The sequence below is a fragment of the Peromyscus maniculatus genome, chromosome 2, assembly GCF_049852395.1.
Source record: "Peromyscus maniculatus bairdii isolate BWxNUB_F1_BW_parent chromosome 2, HU_Pman_BW_mat_3.1, whole genome shotgun sequence".
Lineage (NCBI taxonomy): Eukaryota > Metazoa > Chordata > Mammalia > Rodentia > Cricetidae > Peromyscus > Peromyscus maniculatus.
In genome coordinates, this window is record NC_134853.1 from 14436508 (window position 1) to 14461237 (window position 24730).

The following is a 24730-nucleotide window of genomic DNA, read 5'->3' on the forward strand; positions in this document are numbered from 1 at the left end:
TATAGTTCACAAGCCAATGCTGAGTCATTACTGCCCACTTAATTTCAGAGACACATTCCTTCACCCTTTGTGCTGCAAAGTTCTAGGAGCTTTCAAGTGTATATAAAGCATAAAATCTAATGAATACCCATTATCATCCTTTTCTTGAATAGCATGTACTGGTTGATATCAAATCCAGTAAAGCCCATGTTTTCTCCTTGATTATTTTCTGTGGCTTTTATGGTGTGTTTGTGGCACTTGTCCTATAGTCCATCTTATCTTAAGTTGGAGGGGAAATGTGTGATCTGCTTAGTTTTGTTGCATTGTTTCAAATACGGATGTTCAATTGTTCAGTATATACTGTTGATTCCTCTAGCCTTATAGTGAATCTTTAATTTATATAGTGTCAATTCACTGAGTTTTTATTCAGTGATGCACTGGTTATTTAAAAAACTTTTGGTATTTTATAATCTTTAAATCCAGTTATAAAGAATGGAGGTGAGGCTCAGCAATTGCATGCTTACTCCTTCTGCAGAAGGTCAAAGGTCAGTTCTCAGCGCCTACGTCAGATGGCACACAACCAACTGTAACTCAGCTACAGGGGCTCCAGCATCCTCTTCTCACCACAGGCACCAGCATATATGTACTACACATTGTCACACACATACTCACACACACACACACACACACACACACACACACACATAAATAAAAATAAATTTTTTTAAAAACTCAGCTTCAGGTATCACAAATAAACCTGACTGGTTTAGCTTGAATCTGCATTGATTCTACAGAAGTCAGGAAGAGATAGATTAGTAATATGGAGTCTTTTTACTCATCATGGGCATTATTTCCTTTTTATCACTTTCCACTCTGATTATTAGTATTTATTTTTTCCAAATAGTTTTGATGTTTTCCTTTCTAATTTTCAAAGTTGGAAGCTTGGATTGGTCATTTCCTATGACTAATCTTTTTTAATGCATACAACCAATGCTCTAAATGCACTTACTGTGACCCACCATTATTTCAATGAAAATATTCATTTCATTCAATTAAAAAACTTTTAATTAATATGGAAACGTCATGATAAATCCACACTATCTGAAGTTGTTTAATCTCCTTTTGTTTTCTACCTGTCTTTCTGATTTTGTTCATTTCCAGCTTAATTATGTTTTGATTTCATAGTATATTTCACACGGTTTTCACTTTAAAAAAATTAAAATGTACTTTCTCTCCCCAAATATGTTCAGTTTTGATTAATGTTCCAACATGTAAGCTTGGGAAAAAATGTTGTATGCTCTTATGTGCTGAAGTACATTATAAATGCAGTTAGTTTGGGGTGATTTATAGTGCCTTTTAGCTCAATGATATGTTTCTGATTTTGATTTTTCCCTTGGCTGAATCTGTCAATTAGCACTAAGAAAGTTAAAGTATTTAAATAGTAAATTTATTAATTTTTTCATGCAATTTATTATTTTTAATTTTATTATTACCATTTACTAAAACCATAATGGTTTACAAAAAAATCCCATTTTTTTTTCCTGAGGAAAGTCTAGGAATATTCTGTTGGGTTATACTTCAAAGTGTCATGTGAATGAAATCCAGGTGCTGGCCAGCCCTAAGCTCTTAAATAGAGGCTCAGGGAAGGATCTGCTTCCAGACTAATTCCATTTGTTAGCTCATTCACCTCATTCTAACTGTAGGTCAAGATTGAAGGCTTGGGGAAGGAGATACCTTCATGATGTTATACTTGTGATTCTGTCTGCTTGATTCAATCTTAGGCTGAGGTCTCCACTCTTCAGTGACAATAATCAGGGAACTCTCTCTGGTCCTGTGAATGCCAACATCCTTTCTAATGTAGCCTTCTTTAATCCAGCAGCATTTCTTCAAGTTCTCTCCTTGTTTGAAAATCACTGTCTCCCTCTTCTTTCACCGGCTGGACAAAGTGTCCTACTGTTAAGACCTTAAGTGATTATATGGCATATATGTGAATAAAATCTCTATCATAAGACTCAAATGTATGGTTCAAATTACAGCGGATTTGTTTCCGTGCCTGAATCCCTGGGTTCATTACTTAACACAACAGCTGATTAAGTTAACAAAACAATGGACTCTTTTATTATTGTATCATGGCAATTTTTATCCTTAACAATCATCATTGGCCTTGACTTAGCTCTATCTGAAATAAATACAGCCATTTCAACTTTATCATTCTCCTTCCCTCTACTTTTAATCTATGGATTCATTTACTTTAAAAACTATTTTCTTGTAGACAACATATTGTTGAATCTTTCAAAAAGATACACTCAGATTTTTAAAAAGATCTGTTATATTTTTTTAGTGTGTGTGTGTGTGTGTGTGTGTGTGTGTGTGTGTGTGTGTGTGTGTGTATCTGTGTCTGGGCATGTTTTTGTGAGTACAGGCACCTACAGATGTTAGAAGAGAGCATCACTTCTATGGAGCGAGCTGGAATTAAAAGTACTTGTGAGCCATGGATGTTGGTGTTGGAATCCAAGCTTGGGTCCTCTGCAAGAATAGTATGTGCTCTTAACCACTGGTCATTTCTTCAACCTGACTTTTTCTTTTAATTGGCATTTTTTTAAAGACAATTAATTGTGAAACAAAAAAGACTTAGCTCTTGAAGGACAACTCACTGTCTTAAATTATGATGCATTCATTCATACTCTTTTTAATTTTTTTATTTATGTGCATTGGTGTTTTGCCTGCACGAGGATGTTGAGTACCCTGGAACTGGAGTTACAGACACCTGTGAGTTGCCATGTAGATACTGAGAATTGAAGCTGGGTCCTGTGAAAGAACCTGGATTCAGTGCTCTTAACTGCTGAGCCATCTCTCCAGCACCTCATACGTGTTCCTATATTTTCATATAAGAAATGTTTTATAATCTAGCCTAACTGAATATAATTTAATTTCTATTATGGCCAATTTAATTTTTTGTTAATTGCAAACATTTAAACAATATATTCAGAATTGTAATTTTTTCAAATTTATAATTTTTATGTATGTAGATATATAATGCATGGAGACCAGAAGACAACTTTGTAGAATTGGCTCTCTTCTACCTTCATGAACTTAGGTTTCCAGGCTATTTTTTTCAGTGTTGAATAATTTTACCCAACAAGCTATCTTGGCATCCCTACTTAGACATACTTAAAGTAATAATTTATGATAATTTGACCTTTTGTTAGTTAGTCACTTCTGCTAATAAATCAATCAAATGCAAGGTTGAGCCCACAGCTAGAAAGAGTTGTTAAATACAATAGAGTACTATGCTTAAGGAAGAATATTAGGAACAATAACTCAAATGTCAGAAAGTAGAAAGATGCACAGCAGAGTCTGGGATATGAGGCAGGGCCCTGCTGTGGAAGCAGTCTGAGGGATCAGGAGATGACCTGTCCAGATCATTCACATGGAAAGTCAGTATCATGAATAGGACTATGCAAATGTTAAGGAAATGTATTGAATGGTAAGGAATTTAATGATAAATGAGATGAATGAGAGGGGGTGTTAAGGGTGGTCTGGGAGGTCAGGATTCAATGATAGGTCAAATGCTAATGAATTAACTAAGAGTAAACAGAAGCAGAACAGAATAAAAGCAATTAGTTCTGTAGAATATACAAGACAGATGGCTAGATATTTCTATTGATATTTGAATTAAATGGTTTTTAAAGTTCACATAATAAGTGTGGATCAAAAGCTCTTTGAAAGCTATAAGCACAAGGTTAGAGATTCAGTCTGTGAAGGCCCCAGAAAAGAAATAGAAAAAAAGACATAGGAAGTTACAAACTTATTGGTCATTAGAACGTAATTTATAACATTAAGACAACTTTTCATTGACAATAATTAGACTGAGCCATTCTCACAGACTGCCATTTCTATCAATGGTGCTATTTTGAAATAGAGTCAGAAACTTGTTCTGATGACTAAGAATTAAACAGTGCAAGCATACAAGATAGGATTAAACAAAATAGTTGTAATGGATATAATGCTTACAGAACCATCCAAACTCACTCATATCAGAAAGTTCCTGATACTTGATGAGAAGACTATATACAACAAACTTAAAGTTATCATTATATTAAGTGGAGACAGACAGGGCATCTCCTCTAAAATCAAGAATGAGACAAGGATCCCTACTCTCCCTTTCTTAATTAATATAGTGCTTGAAGCCCTAGTTGATGTTATGAGAGCCTATGACCCCATCAAGAACTGTGGTCCTGTTGTGCTTCACAAGACAAATACTATATCCCTCAGCATTTATAGTTCCAGAATCCTACAAGACCCATATACTACTTGTACTTGATCTGAAGGACATTGGGGCAAACTTGTCTATATCTTGCAGTGAGAAAAACTGTGACAATCCAGTCTACAAGCCCTGTTACTACTTTCACACATTCTGTAAATGTATTGAAGTTCTTCTCTTCAATCTATGGCCTAGGTTTGAAGTTAATATCACCCATGTTTATTCAATAGGAACTGAGGAAGTGTGTGTGTGTGTGTGTGTGTGTGTGTGTGTGTGTGTGTGTGTGTGTGCATGTGCACGCTATATTTCAAAGACCTCTCAGAAGTTCGAGTATCACTTACATTTGCTATGCTATATCTAAAAAATATCAAATAAATGTCTGGAAGCTCCAGGATACCAGAAACCAGGATCACAATTTGCAGTAACATTTACATTTGTCTCCACAAAATCTAAAGACGGTCTCTTCCACAGTCCATGAGCTTTGACCAGGGCCAATGGTGCAAAATTCACTGGTGTCATTGTGCTTGTCCCACATGCACTATAAAAGCATCCCTTCTTGGTTTGTAACCAAAACACAGCATTTTCCAGCACCATCCACAAGAGCATTACCATGCTCCGTCCACAGGACCTGGAGAAGATAATTCTCTATTTTCTGTAGCTTTAGAATGAGAATGATGGGTGTTTCCCTAACACATGTCATCACCTATTCCTGTCTTGTGGGACCTGGAGACAATTCTACAGACCGTGCATCAGCATAACCATGACTACTGCCATCACATATCAAAGTTCCTCAAGTGCTTGGTTCTGTAGGGCCTGATGACATATACATTTAGAAGTTCACATTATCTTAAACTATGGACGACTACATTCACGAGTCACTTCAATATAGATCATCAAGGCACTCATAGACTCTTTGACATTGGTTATACCTAAATAAATCACATGGACACTAAACTTTTAAGTCATCTGGAATCAGAGGAAGGATCAACGGACACCTTATATATATTTTTTTTAATGAAAAAATTGTTCTCATACAAAGGATACTCAATAAAATAAGAGAAGTGTTTCATTACATGTGCAGAAATCAATGCAGGGACCTAAGGTTCATGGAAAGCCAAGGAACTTTGATACCTCCAGGGAGAACAGACCGATTCTCCAGGAAAAGATCGCAATTGTAAGGAAATCTGCAAAATGCTTGAAAAAAGAATCCAAATAAGGACGTTAGAGAATCTTAGTGACACCCAAGAGGATGTGGATAGGTGACACAATGAAATGAGAAAAAAATGAGCAAAAACAAACAAACAAACAACAACAACCACAAAAACCATGAGTAGGAGAGTAGGAGAAATATAAATCATATCAAGTCATCAGAAACCCTAAAGATGCAAACTTCAGCCTTAAATTTCAAGAAATAGAAAGAGCAAACATAAGAACAAGTTTCTAAACTTGGAAGACACAATAAATAAAGCAACAAAAAATAAGGAAATAAAAAAGAACAATTGAAGTATATAGATACATTAAAATATTTAAGACACCATTAAGAGAAGAATTACTTATATTACAGAAACTCTAGGAGAACACACATCCAGAAAGCACTAAGACAGTTAACAAAATGAAAGCTAAAGAGTCCCCCCATCTTCAAATTTGGACGCAGACAACCAGATCCAAGGAGCTCAAAGGATCCTGACAAGAATCATTCAAAGAAGACTGTCTCCAGCATAATTTCATATTCCAAATGTGAAAGTACAAGACACATGGAACTCTAAAACCAGTGCAGAAAAAGTGTCACTAATAACTGAAACCCCATCAGACTGGCAGCAGATGTTTCCACAGCATTCCTACATGCCAGAAGGGAATGGAATGATATGTTAAAACTGAATTTTTTTTTTTTAAAAACGGCATATCAAGATTAGTATATCCATCAAATCTATCATCTGTAAATGAAGGAGAAATAAGTTTTTCTAGAAAAGCAAGAAACTGACAGAATTTACCACCACCAGACCAGAGTCCTTCACTGGAAACAAGGACAGTAACTACTGTTCCGAAAATATACCACTGTACAAATTCATAGACAGAACAAATACATAAAAGAGAAAGAGAATAAAGCCTTGAAGAACAGGAGAGGCACCAAACTACAAAATAATTAATTGATGTGGGGAGAAATAAAGGATACACAAAACAGTAAGGCAACAATAAAATGGCTTGGGATGATAGCTCACACCTATAATCTCAGCACTTGGAAAGCAGAGTCCAGAGGATTCTGAATTGGCTGCCAACCTGCGCTATATGGCTAGATATATCTTATCAAACAAAAAGAAAACAACAAAATGATTAAAGGAAGCTTCAATTTATAGATAATAACTTTGACTATAAGAACATGTAAGTCACCAATCAAAAGACATAGATTTACTGAATGAACAACAACAACAAAAGGCAAGGCCCAGTTATACAACTATCTATTGGAAACCCACTTCACTGGCAAAGACAAGCATGGGTTGAAAGTGTTGGAAAAACTTGAGCAATGCAAGGAAACATAAAGTGATGAGGGTTATAATATTATGATAAAGCAATTAGCAGTGTATGCATTAATTATAAATACATACCCAACACTAGACTACACAATGCATAAAGCAGACACTCATCGACCTAACAGTAGAGATTCAGTGCAATGCGAGTTAGTTGGAGACTTTAGGATCTGATTTTCATAGTAGGAAAATATTTCAAACAGAAAATCAGCAAGTAAGAATTAGAATTGAACCATACTATGGAATAAAGGGACCTAAACAGGTATTTAGAAAACATTTCAACAAAAAGCAGCAAAGTATACATTTTCTTCATTGGGACACAGAATCTTCTCCCAAATAGATACAAATAGGTTACAAATCACATACCAATAACCAAATAATAATAATAATAATAATAATAATAATAATCATCATCATCATCATATCGTGTGTCTTCACAGAGCATGGGGAAATCAATGAAAAGTATGAAACAGAACAGGAGCCACATTGTTATTAAGGAGCCATATTATCTTATCTTATTAAGTCTCCATATCTTACAAGAATAAGTTTGTTTCCTAAGCCTAATGTATCCTGCAAACCATGCTTTCAACCTATGCTGAACCTGAGACTCCATGATGTATACCTGCCCCTTTACCTTGCTAAACTCCTGAGCCGGAAATATATGATTGCCCTTCTCTCTTATGAAAACATGTCTTCCCAGGTTCCTTGATGATCCTCCTTCCACATAATGTATTCTTGCACTTATTTTTATTGCCTCCTTTCTAACACTCAGTTATCTCCACAGCTGTTTTCTATCAACCCTTCCCCGTCCCCATAAAAGGGACCTCAAAAGCCTGTGGGGGCTGCTCTCTGAAATTCCAGCGTAGGGTGAAGCAGCTGTCTGGCCAGTCCCCTGTGCACCTCTGCATAAAGCTTGCTTAATGAGAAAGCCATGGAAATGGTTTTTTCTCATGTCTAACATAGATCATATGTTAGGTTTCAAATCAAATATCAATAATATTTTAAAAAGGGAATCATATTACGTCTCTTCGCCAAGCACAATGAAATTAAACTAGAAGTTGAAGAAAGGAAGAGCAATAGGTATCACAATCTATGAGATACATCTTTATTAGTTATTTGTTTATAATAATCAAATACATGAAAAGTAAATAGAAAAATTTAAAATAGACAAGCTAACAATACAATTCAAAGACTCCAAATTACAAAATAAGATAAAGTTAGTAGGAAACAAACTTCAGAGCAAAAATAGATGAAATCATAAACCAAAAAAAGTCAAGTAAATGAGTTCATATTCTGAAAATATAAACAAATTAAGAATTATTTATTTACAGAAAAAGGGAAAAGAGCTAAACCAGTATAATCAGAACTATAAAAGGAGACAAACTAATACCACAAAACTATACAGAAAATACTGTGAACAACTATATACAAATAACTGGGACAACTAAAAAAATGTTCCGAAAGGGATGACTCTATCTATCTATCTATCTATCTATCTATCTATCTATCTATCTATCTATCTATCTATCTGTCTGTCTGTCTGTCTGTCTGTCTGTCTGTCTGTCTGTCTATCTATCTATCTATCTATCTATCTATCTATCTATCTAACTATCTATCTATCAGTTGGTTTTTTGAGGCAGGGTTTCTCTGTGTAGCCCTGGGTTTCCTGGAACTCACTCTGTAGACCAGGCTAGTCTTGAACTCACAGTTTCACCTGCCCCTGCCTCCTGAGTGCTACAATCCCAGGGAACTGGAATTACAGATGGTTGTTGGCCATGTGGGTTCTGGGAATCAAACCAGGGCCCTTCTGGAAGAGCAGCCAGTGTGCTTGACCCTTGAACCATCTCTCTACATTCTCCTGCAGATAAGACTTTAAACACACAAAAAATAATTTGTACCAACAATTGAAGAAATGTGAATTAAAATAGGTAATGCAGGCTGGAAAGATAGCTCAGCAGTTAAGACCACTGTCTGATCTTTCAGAGGACTGGGGTTTGGTTCCCATCACCAATTTGTGTGGCTTACAGCCTCCTGTAACTTCAGCTCCAGATGACATAATACCCTAACTGATTTCTGTAGGCACTCAGAGGCATTTGCACTGCTCTCACACAGACACCTACAAATAAACATTAATAAAATGAAATGTGATAAGGGCATCTTTCTGTTTTGAGAATTCTAAACATTAAGTGATTTTGCTGACGAAGAGCACCAGATCACAGCAAGCAGTCTATATACACTAGCACTGTTGAGGGCTCCTTCGGAGGCAAATCCACTAAGGTCTGTCAATCCTTCAGTGTGCTCTTAGGTACTAAATCTGCTCTGCAGGTCTGTTGGTGGTAGCAATGCCCTGTGACTTTCTCTTCCCTTTTCCTCAGATTAGCAGAAAGCATCTTTATGATCACATTGCCATGGCATTGCTCAGTTGGACCTACAGAGATGTCTCCCTTGCCTTCTCGGTCGTCTTTGGAAAAGCAGCCATGCCTTTTCACCAGGAGCAGCATCAGTGATGCTGTGCTGGTTGCTGGCTGAATGTGTTGAGATTATCTACTCTATTTTCAGAAAAAGGTGTGCCATGAATTGGTTAAATAAGCCTCTTCTGTTAAACTTCCAACAATCTCCTCTTCCCTTAGCCCCTCTCTTTACATTTTTTTGCATATGCATCTTTGCTTGTTGATTGCTGTTGAAATAATACTATTTATTTCTGTGTACAGGTGATACAGTTGAGTCAGACATATCATCTTGATGAAAAAGATCAGTTAGCAACATTTAATGTTACTCAATATCCAAATATCATGAAATAGAAAATGTGGAAATTACTGTGTAGTGGACACCCTTTTCTTTTTCTGTTAGTTGGCAAACGACATGGAACTTTATGTCCCAGTTTTCATTAACCACTTTGCATTTTCCATACCTCTTCAAGAGGCAAAATAATTTTCCAAGATATCAGTCTACTTCAATGTATGTAGCAGAGACAGTAGAGTAAAAGAAACAGACCTTTAACAATGTCTCCTGTATTATGAACATTTGGGAGGGATTTTGTTTGACACACAATGCTCCAGTCTGACTACAAAGGTAAGATTACTGATTAAATCAACCTTACATGATAACTTTTACATACTACTTTATTGTCTAAGTGGAAACCCCAAAGAAATGTCATCAGCAACAAACTCCTGGAACAAAGTAGTGATTTTAAAAAGATACATGGTTAACATAAAAAATGTATGTATGTATACAAATATTGCAATAAATAAATGCAATTTGAAATGAAAACCAACATTATTTAGAATCCTGCTAAAGTATGGAATATTTCAGTTAAGTCTACCAATTATGAATGTGATCCGTATGGAGAAGAGTGCAAAACTCTGATGGAAAAAAAATCAAAGAAAGGCATGGGCAGGTGGTAAGACAACTCACAGTAGTATTTAAGAGACTCTGTCATAGGCCTTACCAAATAAGATAAGTAGATGATAATAAGGTATCTTATACATTATAAGGAAGAATTTGACTCACATTTCTAAGAGAAATAATCAAGTTTGAAAGACTGAAACATGAGCATGATTGCAACTACTTAACTTTCCAGGAAAAACTAGAAAGACAGCTGCCAAGGATTCTGGGAAGGGAGAGAAGGATGGGTTGATTGAACATGGGATGGGGGAGGTGAGAGCAGTGAACCATGGTGTGTGATACTGTGCTGGTATGGCATTATCTGTCTACCTAAACCCAAAGACCTGCATAAAACACAGAACAAAACCTGAAAACAGTATATTAATAGTGGTTCATCTATTGTGACAAATCCACTATACAATAATAGTGGAAACTGCAACAGTGTGGGGAGTACATGGAAGTTTTCTACTTTTTGCTCAAATGTTCCATAATAAAAATCTTGAAGATATAAAATCCATTACTTAAGAAAATAATTTATTCACAGCAAGTGAACATTAGCTTAGAGAAAATTAAACTCTACATACAGTAAGATATATGCAACTGGACACCTTGAGATAAAATAGCTGTATATTACTTTTCATCACTATTTGCAGATGTTATATTATGTTACTTTCTGTCTCCTAAAGTGAAACAACTTCCACAATGAACAGGGTAAACAGGAGGCAAACAAAATCAGGCCATAATGAGTTCTGCTTATCTGGTAGAAGATGAGAATAGGACCTAAATGGATAGCGTGAGACTTGGAAAGTTTAATTTCTAAAGGACAGATTAATGCCAACCATGATGGTGCATAGTTCCTAGTTCATTATATTTTATTCCATACTTACCTCCTTTCTTGTCAAGAATTACAGTGGGTATCTAATTATAGAACTGAGTACCAAAAGTATAATCACATTTCCAAGTAAGTGAAAAATATAAAGAAAACAAAACAAAACAAAAAAACACGTACCAATTCATCGATGCTGATCATCAGCACACTCTCATATGCTTTACCTTCTTTATCTTTAATGTGGCAGTCAGATGATGTGACAGGCAACAGAACAAGGATCAGGGGAGGAATTCCAAAGATATATCTAAAAGAAACTGAATCCAACATTCAATAAGCCCAAGGTAGATATCACAGCATGCTACACTAGGTTGTGTCTGTCTTAGAGTAGGAATTAACACCTACATCTAATAATTTTAAAAATACATCTTAATTCTGGCGTAGTATAGAAAGAACTATAAAAATTAAACTGTATGACAAGGTAGGGCTGCAGTGTGATTTAGGATTAGGTTTGTGGGAGGTATATAGGTTGTATCTACATTTTATGCAAAACAGCTACAACAGAATCGAAGACTTCTGAAAGATATCCGGTAGGGGGTGGGGGTGAGAGTTTTGCCAGGTGAATTTTTACTGAACATTCCCAAAAGAAAATATATTTACAAGAAAAGAGGTATGCTACAGTTTCTAAAAGTCACACATTATTTAAAACATGTGAAAGATGTGATGTGAATGTTTATTTAGACAGACACCATAGTCCTCATGAAGGCAAATCCAGTCCTTTTCTGGAGGCAGTGTCCGGGGGAGCAACTCTTTGGTGTTGTACTATAGTGATTTTTGGTTTGTCATGATGTTTAGAGAGCTTTGCCTTCCCCAAACTCTGATAATGTTAAATTCTGTTGGAAGACTCATCTCTGTATTTTATTATTTTGTGTATCTATTTTACCAAAGACCTAGATTCTGTTCAAGCAGAGCTCTTTTTTTAATTCCTTTCATGTTAGGAAAAGCTCAACTCAAGTGATTACTTTTGGTAAGTCTTGCCAATCAGAGTCAACTGTCCAATCAAAAGGAATGAAATTTTAAATGAAATCACCCGGGGTAAGTCATTAAGATGAAAACCAAAATAATACCTAGAAACATTAAAACCAACCCATTTGTTCATGAGTCTACACGTGTCTTGCTTTTATCTTTCCATGAACTTGATTATATTAATAATACAATTTGCATTTCACAAATTAACATTATAATATTCCAGTGCTCACCATTTTATGTGTGTGTTCTCTTAGAGTCTAAACAATGTTTCTTTAAACCAAAGAAATTGACACTAGCAACAATCTAAAGACTGTAAAGGATATCATATGGATGTCATCTATTATATTTTTATCCAATGATATTAATAAGGCAGAAATATTCACCATAAATTATAATATAAGTAATCCATGTTTTTATAAATAAAGTGGACTTGGTAGAAGTTATAGGATCTCAGAGCCTCATCCATAGACAAAGAACAACAAGCAACTAAGGCATGCTAAGCACAGTGAAAAGCCCTCCCTACCAAATTGGTTATCCATTACCAAGTCATTAGTCCTGAAAAAAAAAAAAAAATATATATATATATATATATATATATATCATTATGCAGAACAAGCAGGTTATATTTATATATTTATGAATATCTCTCTTCTCCATCTCTCTCCCCTCCTCTTCCCCCAATTTGCATGTATGTGTATGAAATAACAAAGAAAAGAAGACCATCAATTTGAAGGACAGTAATGGGGAAAATAGAAGTTGGAGGGTAGAAAGGGAAGAAGGGAAATGATACAATAATATTTTAATGTCAAAACCTCATATAATGTGAAGATTTGTCACTGTGATTGTTTTAATAAAGAAGATGACTGGTCAATAGATGAACAGGATAAAGTTAGGCAGGAGAGCCAAACTGAGAATGATGGGAGGAGGAAAGAGCGTCAGAGGATCATCAGCCAGATGCAGAATAAGTAAGACACACAAAATGGGATAGAGGTAAAAGTCACAAGCCTCAGGACAGCACATAGATTAACAGAAGTGGGTTAAGTTGTAAGAGCTAGTTAGTAACAAGCCTGAGCTATTGGCCAAGCATTTACAATTAATATTAAGCCTCAGTGTATTTATTTGAGAGCTGTTGGCAGGACAGAAACTTCCACCAATACCATAATTCATAGCTTCCCATCTTTATATAAAACTAATATTTGATACACTCAGAAAATAATCCAGGAGTGGGCATAAAATTTATTCAAAACTCTCCACTAAACAATAAATAATTCATTTCAGATCAAAGATTATGATCCTAGCTGCTTTTAATTGCACTACTGAGTCAGGGACTGTTAGGTAAATCTATCTATCTATCTATCTATCTATCTATCTATCTATCTATCTATCATCTATCTATCTATCTATCATCTACCATCTTATATATCTGTCTCTGAAGGTTATTTATATATGTATAGATATAAGTATGTGCTCCATATTTTATTATATATATATATAAAGAAAGAGAGAACTTCAAGTTAGCCTACAGTTTGTAGCACCCAAACAATTACTAAGATTAGATGTTAACCTAAGTCTTCTATCTCACTGGGATTTGATTTTAATATGCCCACAGTCATTTGATAACATATTCCACACTGGTATTTGGATTGAAAGCCACTTCCTTACAATCATTTATCTGGCCCTCTCCTACTACCATTCTTTCACCCAGGGTACATACTCATCAATTATTAATACGTTTCATCATAGCTACATAAATTTTTATAGCAACATGCTTTTGATTTCATCTTTGGCCTTACAGGTCTCCCAAACTGAAGCTTTGGGAGGAGTAGACAGAGGAAAGAAATGGGGGATGTGACATGAATTCAAAGAAGAATGTGATGAAGTCATTAGTGAAGAAATTAATTTGCATCTCTATATAAATGTTATTACAAATGTCCATTTTTGTGTTTTAATAAGTTATTTTATTTGATAAGATTAAAGTTTTCCTCTTCATTTCAATAATATGTGCCTCCCAGATTCATATAACTTACAATTCACTGGACAGCATTTTGTCAATGGTTTACAATATTAGTTTGGTGGAATATTCTTTGCATATGTGTACTATGTGAAAATTTCAATTCTGAAACTATTCTTAAAATATAATTATTTTTCTGTAGACCCTTGAAATTAAGCAAGGGTAATACAACACAGGGAGAGTTTAGAATATAGAGAATTTGGGATCTTGTCTTGATCTGACAGTGGGCTATGTGACTCACAACAGCTGAAATTCATTTAAACTCCTTGTACCTTATCTCTAAAATTAAAACTTTCAATGACTTCTTAATGTAGCTCTTTTCTCTCTCATCTCTCAAACACTTTGACTTTTAAGATTCTATTTCATTATCCAAATAGAGAAAGCCTTCGTATTTAAATTGCCTCAAGCATAATTCCATAAACACACCAGGGTCCAAGATATCTCATAGGTTCTTGGCTCTACCATCAATAGTGTGTTCTTTTTTCTGTAATTACAGTGTGTATTCCACATACATGCACAGTAACAAATGAAGATTTTTCTGACTTGAGGGTGTTTCTAACGCCGTTGTTTCAATGGGAAAGGAATTTAATATTTGCCATATTTTGCTTCTTTTTGTTTCATAGCACACTCCTGAGCCTCCCCTGAACTTTTCATTAGGTCACAGATAAGAAAACTGTAGGAACAATACAAGACATGTGTTGGCTTGTAGGATTGTCTTTAAATCTCCCAAAGGGTTTGAAACTGGAGAATTTGTTTTCAGTAGGGAATTTGGTTAAACCAGAATGATAGCTGTCGAAAAATTCTTGTTGGTTTTTAATGTCAGCCAAATAATACATTCAATCTTCAGCTGCTTAAGTTATGAGGTCAAAGTGAAAATAAATAAGTTGACTTCTTCAGTCCATCATATCCAGTCATTTATTAGTTTCTTTAAGTTTTTGAGATTACAAAATAGTTTTATTTCTCCCATCCATTTCATCTCCCAAACCCTCCTATATACCTTTCCTTAGTCTATTGCAAATTTACAGCCTCTTTTCTCATTGTTGGTATATATGTTTGTGTGTGTATACATTACACACACACACACACACACACACACACTATATATATATATATATATATATATATATATATATATATATATATATATATATATATATATATATTCCTAAATTCATAAACACAACCTGCTCAGTCTGTATAATCTTAGTTATATGCATGTTGCCCAAGTTGACCATTTGGATAACCAACTGGAGTGCTCTTCCCTGGGAAAAACTATTTCTCCCACACTCAGCATTTCTTAGTTGCCTGTAATCCTTTGTCTAAGGTTGAGGCCTTAGGGGCTTTTCCCATCCACATTAGGAAGTGTTCATTGAATGTCCTTTCATAAATCTCTTTCAACAGAGAATTCAATTCTATAGCCACTTCATGATGTTAATGCATACAAGTAAATCATTCACATTTTACAGTGGAGAATCTGGAGCCCAAGGAACAATTCTCCAAAACAGTGTTTCTAGGAGAAGCCAGGACTCACATCTGACATGCTCAAGTTGACTTGTCCAGGAGTTCAGCTTTTAGCTACTCAACTACACTTCCTATAATGGTAACTGCATGTATAGATAGTCAAAAGAAGTAAAAAAAAAAAAAAATCATTGTCTTCTGCATGAACTTCCCTAAGGCACTTTCTGGCCAACCTCTGAAACTACAACATCTGCTCCTATTTCAAGGGAAAGAGTAAATTTTTGAATATATTATAAAGTTATTTGTCAAGAGTCAGGATAAAAACACTTCATAACCATGGGCCATGCAATTTGATTTTATGAAAGCACTTTCCATTTTTTGATTAAGATGTACATACACTGATAGGATTTCTAATTCTCCTTTAGAGCTCTTCCGGTTTCCTACTCATTCTTAATTCTCCGTGTTTCTCATTAGTTCACTTTATTGGCATGCATGTATAAAAACATTCTTAAATGGGGCAGCACAACGGAAGGTCAGCTAGGGAATCTTCACTTACTGCCCCAAATAATGGGGTGGAAACAAGAATAGCACAGTACACAGTCTTGATGGAGCTTAAGCTTCTAGTGAATGTATTTTGGAACAAAAATGAAGAAAGCCACTCATTTTAACTCCAGAGTTTAACATTATCATGCTGTGTTTACTAACACCTTATGATGCATAACTAACATGGACAAGAAATTAAGCCTCTTTAAATTACACACCTTTGCATTCTTTTGTCCTTTGGTGTCCCCAGACCAGAGGTAAATCAAGGATTAAAGTCAGGAATGAAGCAGAAAGAAGCAAGTTCAGAAGCAAAGGCATTACAAAGGAGACAGGGATGTACTCTTTCTCCTTATAATTAAACTCCCTTACAGAGAGGACTTCCATGTTTCTTTGGATAGTCTCTCATATCTCCACGTCTTTTATTTGGTTTCTGACAAGTACTCCATTATGCCAGTTCTTGGTTCTCTGGTGCCTAAGAGATAGAGAATGATTGGACCTAAAGGAGTGGCCAGGAAAGCAGTAACAGAGAGGTTCCCAAGGAAGAGCATCCGGAAGGCTCCCTGCTCCTGCGCCCCGCAGGTTCTCTTGCTGGAGGAAGTGTTTACTGTGTATTTCCTCAAGTAGATCCTCTCTCCTCACACTCCATTCTGTTCTCCTCTAAGCTCTTACAGCATTTGTTTATTTATTTATTTTAGTTCTAGCTGCAAGTGAATTCCAGCCACTGTCAATTCTGTTCTTGCCCATTTTTAAGACCGTATTTCAAGCAAAAACAAACCTATTGGATTTGATTGGGGGGGGGGGACTAAGAATTTGTATTCATGGGTACTTGTAGTTCTATCTCCCTTTTGTAGCAAATATGTAGAAGGGGGGGGGAGAAAGTCTGGCATTTTGCAATTCCAGCCCCAGGACTTGGGTTCCCAGCAAACAATGCAACATACAGCCTGGGTCGGAAACTCCCAGAATTACTGAGGGGATAAGAGGGGGTTTTCCAGTGATCTGTCCTTTAGGGTTTAAAAGCGCATTCCCGGGAGCGACTCTCATTCTCTATGAAGTTGTGAGCTCCGAGAGCCCAGCGACTCCCTGAACCCAGGCAGCCTGTGAGTAACTTTGCGCGGCCAGGAAGCGGGGAAGGGCTGCTTGGGCATGTTGCTGGCTAGGGACAGAGTGTGGCTGATAGCCCCTGACAACTGAGACCTGGCTGCAGGCGGCCACCGCGGCGGGACTCCTGCACTGAGGCTCTGGGTCTGGGGATCGAAAGCCAGCGTCGCGAACGGCTCCTCCCCGCCTGCCCGGGGTTGCAAGCCCAGGTGCCAATGGCTCTGGGCCACCGAGCTCAGCGCGGGTAGTGGCTGACCATGGGAGAGGCCATGCTCCCGGCCGGTCCAAAGTGCAAGGCCGGGCTATTCCCGGACGTGCGGGGGCGGGTGGCGCGTCCCGGAGTGTCCCAGAGTCCCCGACGCGATAGGCGCTGTTACTTGCGCGCACGGAGAGCAGCGCTTACCATGGAACATGGTCTGCGGGAGGTGGATGTAGTCATGATGATTGGGACTGCAGCAGGAGCGAGCTCTCACCACCCATAATGACGCCCGGGACCCCGGTCATCCGCCGAGTGGCCGCACGCCGGTGCTGGGCAGGGCAGTCCCGGCAGCTGGCTCCTCTCATCCACGCGGCGCCTAGTCCATCCATCCCAGGAGGGGCCGCATGCATCACTGGCTGGCCAGGCGCTCCGGCTTTGCCATAACTTCCGTAGACTCTGCCGGCAGAGTAGGCAGGGTACTTTCAGTTTCTGCTTTGCGCTGGGTCTTCAGGTTCAATGTTTGGGTTTATACTCTTAGCGTCTTCCCCATGCACCTGGACCGGGATCTGTGGTCGCTGCAAATTTCGAAAGTACCTCAGCAGAAGCCAGCTGGCCTTCTGGATCAGAGAGATTCGGCTAAAAAGCTTTCCAAATGACTTGTAACCGCTTTGGCAACTCTGGGAGACTGGGAGCTAAAAGCCACCAGTTAATAATATGTCCACAGAAGCCACAGTTGTGCAGCAGTGTGAAGGCTCTCTATTGCAAGTCAGTTCTACTGAGGAGGCGTCGCTGCTTCTGCCGCCCGATGTGGCGGACGTTGCCAAGTCATCTTTAAAAAAAAAAAAAAGGAAGTGAAGAATGATTAAGAGGGTCACGCCCTCTGCCCCTCCAAGCTCTCTAACTACTTTCTTTCCTTTCTATCTTCTGTGCAATGCACCTGCTCAGGTGGGACTTTAAGAAAAAATTATTCTTGTGAGCCCACCTAGTCTAGTAGCTTCAGAAAACTAAAACTCATTAGTCAGGGGACAAGAAATTGCTCATAGTAATTGCTAACTAAATCCCACGGGTGCGTTTACCTGACATGATTAATAAACTATCTTGATTGCTTCATTGAAAAAAAAATTTTTTAGTAGGCCTGAATTACCAAGGTGATTGCTGATTTAGTGCTGGTTCTCATAATCAGGTGAAAGTGAGCAGTGCCAATAACGAGAGAGATCATGTTAGTGGTTACCAGTTATGTAGCATCTGCTTTATACCAGCACTGTGGTGAGCATTTTACATGTATTGTGGCATCCGAAGCTCTCTGTGAGGCATACCATTTTCTTATCTGCAGTTCAGAGACAGATGTGGGAACAGAGGCTTCCTTGACTAACAGAGCTAAATTCACATAGTTGGCCTAATTAGGACAAAACCCTCCAGCAGTCTGGCCTTAAAGTCTCTGCTTAGCATCCCCGTGTAAGAAAAGCCTCTGAATCCTGCAGTGTAGACCTGGAGACTAGAAGGAAGGTGACTGGGATGGTGGGTGTGCCTCTAACCATCTGGGGAGTTTCAGAAGGGTTTCTGGAGTTTGCGGTTCCTAAGCTGACATCTGAACAGAATCAGACTTGGGGACGGTATGGATCTTCAGGGTCTGTTGTGGTGCAACAGTGAAAAGAAGCAGAAGGGAAGGAGCGAGAAAAGGAGTGTTAACAACGAAAAGAAGCGGGGAGGGGGAGAGGCAGGGGCAGGGGCGGCTGTGTGTTAGAGCGTGAAACAAAGAGGTTCAAACTGGGCACTTGGCTACGGATTCTGCTGTTCCTCTGACTTTTCACATTCAGTCTACAAACCCGCCGGTGCTCTTCCGAATTGAGCGTTGCCAGGTGACTACAGAGGCTGATTAAAGAGATTTCCATCATTTCTCTGGCCTACAACAACTCTTTCATCCTTATCAAAACATCTGGATATTTGACTGCACTTTTTTTTAATAACCTAATATTTTATTGATTATTTGGAAATTTCACATAATGCACTCCTTGTCACTGCTCCCTGCTTCCGTGTTCCTGCACGAGCTGGGTCCTTGTTGTTCTCCTGGGACCTGACTCATCTTCACCACAGCGCTGGCCTTTCCTCCCTGTTCCCAGACAGCTGCCCTCCACTGAGAACTTTTACCTAGTATGTGATTAGGATCCAATATTGCTGTGTGACAGGTTGGGAGAAAACTATGATGGTGAGAAAGTGCTTCAGGGAAGGAATGTGAAAGAATGTCCACAAAAGCAGGAAGAAAAATCAAGGAAAGAGAAAGAAAAACGGGAGAGGGGGCAAATGAAATCAGGAAACCAAACAGTGGGGAAAATTGTGTACTTCCAAAAATGTCCCTGAAACTTAGATGTGTAGATAGGAAGTAGAAAGAGATGGGCTGCTGTGACTGTTAAAGATTAATTCTATAAACATGCCTGGGTCTGTGATAAAAATATGGAACTCCCTGGCCTTGAAGATGAAGTAGTAATTAGCTGCTCGTGTTCTGTGCTTTCTTTTCCCCCTTCTGTTTTTGGGCTTTTCAGGGGGGTTTTGGGTCAAAGAATGTCTATCAGCAATGCGCAAAAGGGGAAATCCGTTTTCCTTCCTGGCGCAAACACCATAAAGGCTGACAGAATGAGGCTTGTGCATAGGCAAAATCTGAGGAAAATGAGGGGAAAGTATCTAGAGTTACAGGAAAGAAGAAGTGCATTTCTTATAGGACCGTATCTATCCCCAAGTCTTAAGACTGTCTTCTGTAGAAGACATTTAGGAAGCATTTGGAATTTTAAAGGTTATTTGAAGATGAACACCTTTGAACTACATCATGTTATGAGAGGATTCTGAGAAAAGTAGTGTCATTTTGAAAGAATCAAAACAGCTTTTTAAATTAGTTATTTGCTTTCTAATATAGATTGAACATACAGATTGACAAGGATAAATGTTTTATAAAGTTTTATAGTGTTGATGATTAAATAAATGAAGTAGTAACCCAGGCCTGGTGGTGTAGACCTGTAAACCTAGCTACTCAAGAGTCAGAGGCAGGAGAATTAAAATGTCAGTTCTTGCTTTGTCAGATTAGTGAGACCATGTCTTTAAACATAACAGAGTAAGAAGAGAACTGGGGATATAGCTCAAATGTTGAGAGTTTGCTTAATTTGCATGACCCCCTAGTTCCATCCCAAATATCACAAAGAAGAAGGAGAAGAAGGAGGAGGATGAGGAGAAGAGGAAGAAGACGAAGAAGAAGAAGGAGAAGAAGAAGAAGAAGAAGAAGAAGAAGAAGAAGAAGAAGAAGAAGAAGAAGAAGAAGAAGAAGAAGAAGTTGTTTATGGCAAAGTTACAAAAATGGTTAATATTGTGTAATAGGAAATACTAAAATAAGTGATAGGATGATGCTGACTTAAGAAAGAAAATTATTAGGATTAACCAATGTCTTTCTAACTCTCTACACTTTACAATTATTAAACAAAGCAGTCAATTATTAATCTCTCTGTTGTCCATGCCTGCCTTGAAATGGCACTCTTTGTTTAAGCCTCCTGACTATTGAGAGGTTCTATGCGTATACCAACATCCATGATGAAAAATTACTTTCTTGACTAATTATCTATACTTATTTTACCTGACTAAATAGGACATCTATCTATCTGTCTATCATCTATCTATCTATCTATCTATCTATCTATCTATCTATCTATCTATCTATCTATCTATGCACTCTGAGATCTAAAGTCTGTTGTATTGTGAATTGACGTTTGCTGAAGTCTCTATGATTTAATATTCAAGGCAAAAGTATTGAAATAATATTTCAAACACACACACACATTATAGATGTGTGAGCAGCACAACAGTACGGGACCTATGGTTTGAGAGATCCATTCTTGGTCTACTGTTATGGCCATGAATATTTTAAATTATAGACAAGGAGACTCTTCACTTTTCCTTGGGCTTCATGAATTCAGTAGCTGAGCTGACTATGCTATTATGAATAGCAATGCATGCTTTTAAAGTGATTTTATATGAGAGGATAAAATGATGTTAAATGTCTCATTTAAAAATTCAATGTGTTATGAGAAGAAAAAATGAGACACTATTTTAACTAGAGATTAAAGGAACTCTAAGCCCATTTTATTGTAAAATAAGTGTAAAAGAAGATTAATCCACCCTTTCAGGAAAGAAATCTAGAATAATTTCCTGACCTTTAATTCTAAATCAGATATAAGTTTCAAGTATTTTCACAGAATGAATTTTGGACATTAGCAAATGGTAATGAGCATCTATTTATGTGTCATGGTTTCTTCTTGTTACATTCCTGAATAAACCATAAATTGACTGTGATACTACTTTTAAATTTGCTAATCTTCAGCTTGGAATTCTTAATTATACCCATAACCAGGACACATTTGTTCTTCATATCACTTGTGAGATTCAGCTAATTTTATCAGATTTTACTAATAACACAAAAGGAACTGAGAACTGTGTTTTCTAAAACTTTGCAAAAAATGTCCCATGAAACTATTCATTTTTGGAGAAGACATACTTGAGTTCAAGAAGAAAGCGTATTTAGTTGCATGGAATGAAGTGCAAGGTTGGGGTGAGACTGAATTTCTGTTTTGGCCACCACGAGACTGAAAAAGAAAAGGTTTGTTCTGAAGGTTCAGTTAGAAATTAGAAACTCTGCTGTGGAGACATAAATGTAACACATCAGGGACAGTTAGAGCCATGGAAAACAATAAAGTTAATGAGCGTAAGTGCCAAAAGAATGAAGTTATAATGCATATGGGAAAAGCCCTTGTGCCACAAGCCCTGCACAGTAAATGGGGCAACAAAATGCGTGCTCACCAACAAAGCCAACACGATGACAGCAAAGTAGGAAAGTCAGCACTTTATATAGCAAAGGAGGATTCATTTTCAAAGTAGTAATTAGTGTTTTCAAAACCCACAAAGGGTGTGAGAAAGAGGACGACTGAAGCATGTGCCCCTTTGGCTTGCTTAGTCCTGAAGACAACCGTACAAATGGAGTAGTGCAGGTATGCCAATAGGGCATGGAAGTGAAGGAATACAGTGGAGGAGAATTTCCAGAGATGTTTGGTCGTGATGAAAGGCGTGGCCCCAGGTTTCACAAACATCACAGGCATAATGGAAGTTTTTGAGAAGTGTTGAGGCACATTTACATATTAAATAGCAAAATTAGGTTCTAAAATAGTGGGGAGAATGGAATCAAGAAGCTAAAATTGCCTGATACGTTTTCTTATCCTCTCTGAGATTATTTTCAGCCTTTTATAATAACCAGAACCTGCTACGTATCAATAATTTTATGGCACTTTAAAATGTCCCCTGCAAATCACTTATACACTGCAGGCATAAGTATTGTTTGGTCCAGTATTGCTCATGTTACCTTTTGGAAAGTGCAGCTGTAGTGTAGGAAGTTTGCTTTGCTTGGTTCTTTTGTGCTCTAATGAATATGTGGTTGGCAGTTGGAACTTTTAAAATGTATGTTAGATCTGGGAAGGGACTATACCTTAAATCTCTGCCTTTATAGAAGACCAGTCAATGAAAGTGTGCCTAAAACAATTTTTTCATGAAAAGAACTTGAAGAAAATGGAAAATGTTTTGCTTAAATCCCTCAGTGGCTTCTTTCTGTGCTCTCCAGTTGCTATTTGAAGATACTGGGTTGTTGTGCACTCTTGGACAGCAGTAAATGTCCCAGCCAGTCTAGAATTCTATGTAGTCAATAGATTGCCTTCTGAGTCACATGCTATACCCAGTTATGTCCTGTGGGGAAATAGAGACATCAGTCTGACCAAGTCTTGACTTGCTTTGATCACAGAGATCAGAACTCTGAGTGAAGCGATGATAATATCCAGGAATGTTACAATCCCAACTACTGACTGGCAATTATATGCCTAAGGTTCTGGTACAACTGTCAGTTCTTACATTTAACAGAAATTTAAATATTCTCTAATATGGAAGGCTCTCTCTTTTATTGTCACATTAGAGGTTTCTTTGATTTTCTTCTCCAGTAAATCAAGTTTATTCCAGCATATTTGTTATTGCTTTAGACTCTTGGGATAATTATGATCTATTATATATGATGTGGAATGATTAGATATTTTGCAATAATGACATTAATGAAGCTGTCTAGAGAGATATTGTACCTCTGTGAGTTTCTAGGTACAGCCATTGCACCACAATATGTGTCAGTTATCTGGCATCCTAACTACCATGAAAGTAAGAACACAATAAATGAAATTTTTAAGAGACAGAAGTACTAAGTGATTGAGGTTTTTGTGACAGGAAATGATTTCTGTAGACAAATAGTGGGGTATGACATAATGCCGGACTATTATGTCCTATGAAAAGGTAGTTGTTTCTTTGATTTCCCGTGTCTTCAATTAAGTTAGCAATTTTCTTGATATTTAACTTGAAGTTTTCTAGTTATGCTTTTCTCTTTATATTATTTTGTGATCAGTGTGTGTATGTTTCTCTCTCTCTCTCTCTCTCTGTATGTATGTATGTATGTTTGTATATGATTTCCCTCTTTTAAAGTGTTATCTTGTATATCTTTCATTCTCTAAACCCTTTAAACTTCAATCTAGGGCTGCAGAGATAGCCCAGCTGGTGAATTCTTCATGTGAAGGTATGAGAACGGGAGCTAGGCTTCACAGAAAGTGGTGGCCCTTGTTCAGTGCTGCTATGATGAGAAGGGAGACAGAGACAAGAGAATACCTGGAAGCTCATGGGCCAGCTAGCCTGGCTTATTGTACATCAGGACACAAGAGAGTCTATCTCAGAAAAAGTGGGAGCAAGGCACAGACAGCTAAGAGCCTCTGGTCTACACACACACACACACACACACACACACACACACACACACACACACACCAAGATAAATTTTCATCTGCATAAAGTCAAATCTAGAAGGTACACCATACATGGGTATATGTATACGTAGGAAGACACCTTTTCCTTTAAAACAAAACTACCCCAAAGCTCTGTTGATCTCTCTATTTATATAAGTAGAGAACTACCGAAATTGGTGTTCATCTTTCCTCCTTGTAACAAAAGAGCTGAGGTGACTTAAAGGGGTAGAGGAGTATTCTGTACATCCCAATACTGACTCTGGAGCCTTTATTAGTAAAGACTTAAGAAACTTAGCTAAAAACTGTATTTGGCTGCAGAGGCAGAGGTGGTTCTGGAGGGACACAGAAGTCCCATTAGGCCTCGGCCTGAGCAGAGGGGCAGTGATTGAGGAGCTGCGGTCTGTACAGAAACAGCAGATTCAGGCGCGTAGATCAGGCACGGTCCTTACAGAAACAGAGTAGATTCAGTCACAGTCCTTATGGAAATAGCCTAGATTCCAGCACGGTCCTTATGGAAACAGCGTAGGTGTGGTCCTTACGGAAACAAAATAGGTGCG

The 24730-nt window shown here is 37.6% G+C and overlaps 1 protein-coding gene and 1 long non-coding RNA gene across 7 annotated transcripts in view; one reads left to right on the forward strand and one right to left on the reverse strand.

Moving 5' to 3' along the window:
* Il7 (interleukin 7) overlaps nucleotides 1-18116 on the reverse strand; it is a 40834-nt gene extending 22718 nt beyond the window's left edge. Inside the window, exons 1-2 of one of the 2 annotated variants that reach the window (XM_015996580.3) lie at nucleotides 17521-18116; nucleotides 11162-11295 (exon numbers count right to left, since the gene is read on the reverse strand). In XM_015996580.3, the coding sequence (XP_015852066.1) occupies nucleotides 11162-11295; nucleotides 17521-17530 (144 nt within the window). In that variant the 5' untranslated portion in view covers nucleotides 17531-18116. The remainder of the gene's footprint in view (nucleotides 1-11161; nucleotides 11296-17520) is intronic. The other variant, XM_015996581.3, reaches the window with a different exon arrangement.
* LOC143271798 (uncharacterized) overlaps nucleotides 1-24730 on the forward strand; it is a 79905-nt gene that overhangs the window by 24095 nt on the left and 31080 nt on the right. Inside the window, exon 1 of one of the 5 annotated variants that reach the window (XR_013048947.1) lies at nucleotides 16841-17116. The exons of the other annotated variants lie outside the window; for them this stretch is intronic. This is a non-coding gene — a long non-coding RNA (uncharacterized LOC143271798). Of the gene's footprint in view, nucleotides 1-16840; nucleotides 17117-24730 lie in introns of those variants that run through there. 5 annotated transcript variants of the gene reach the window in all.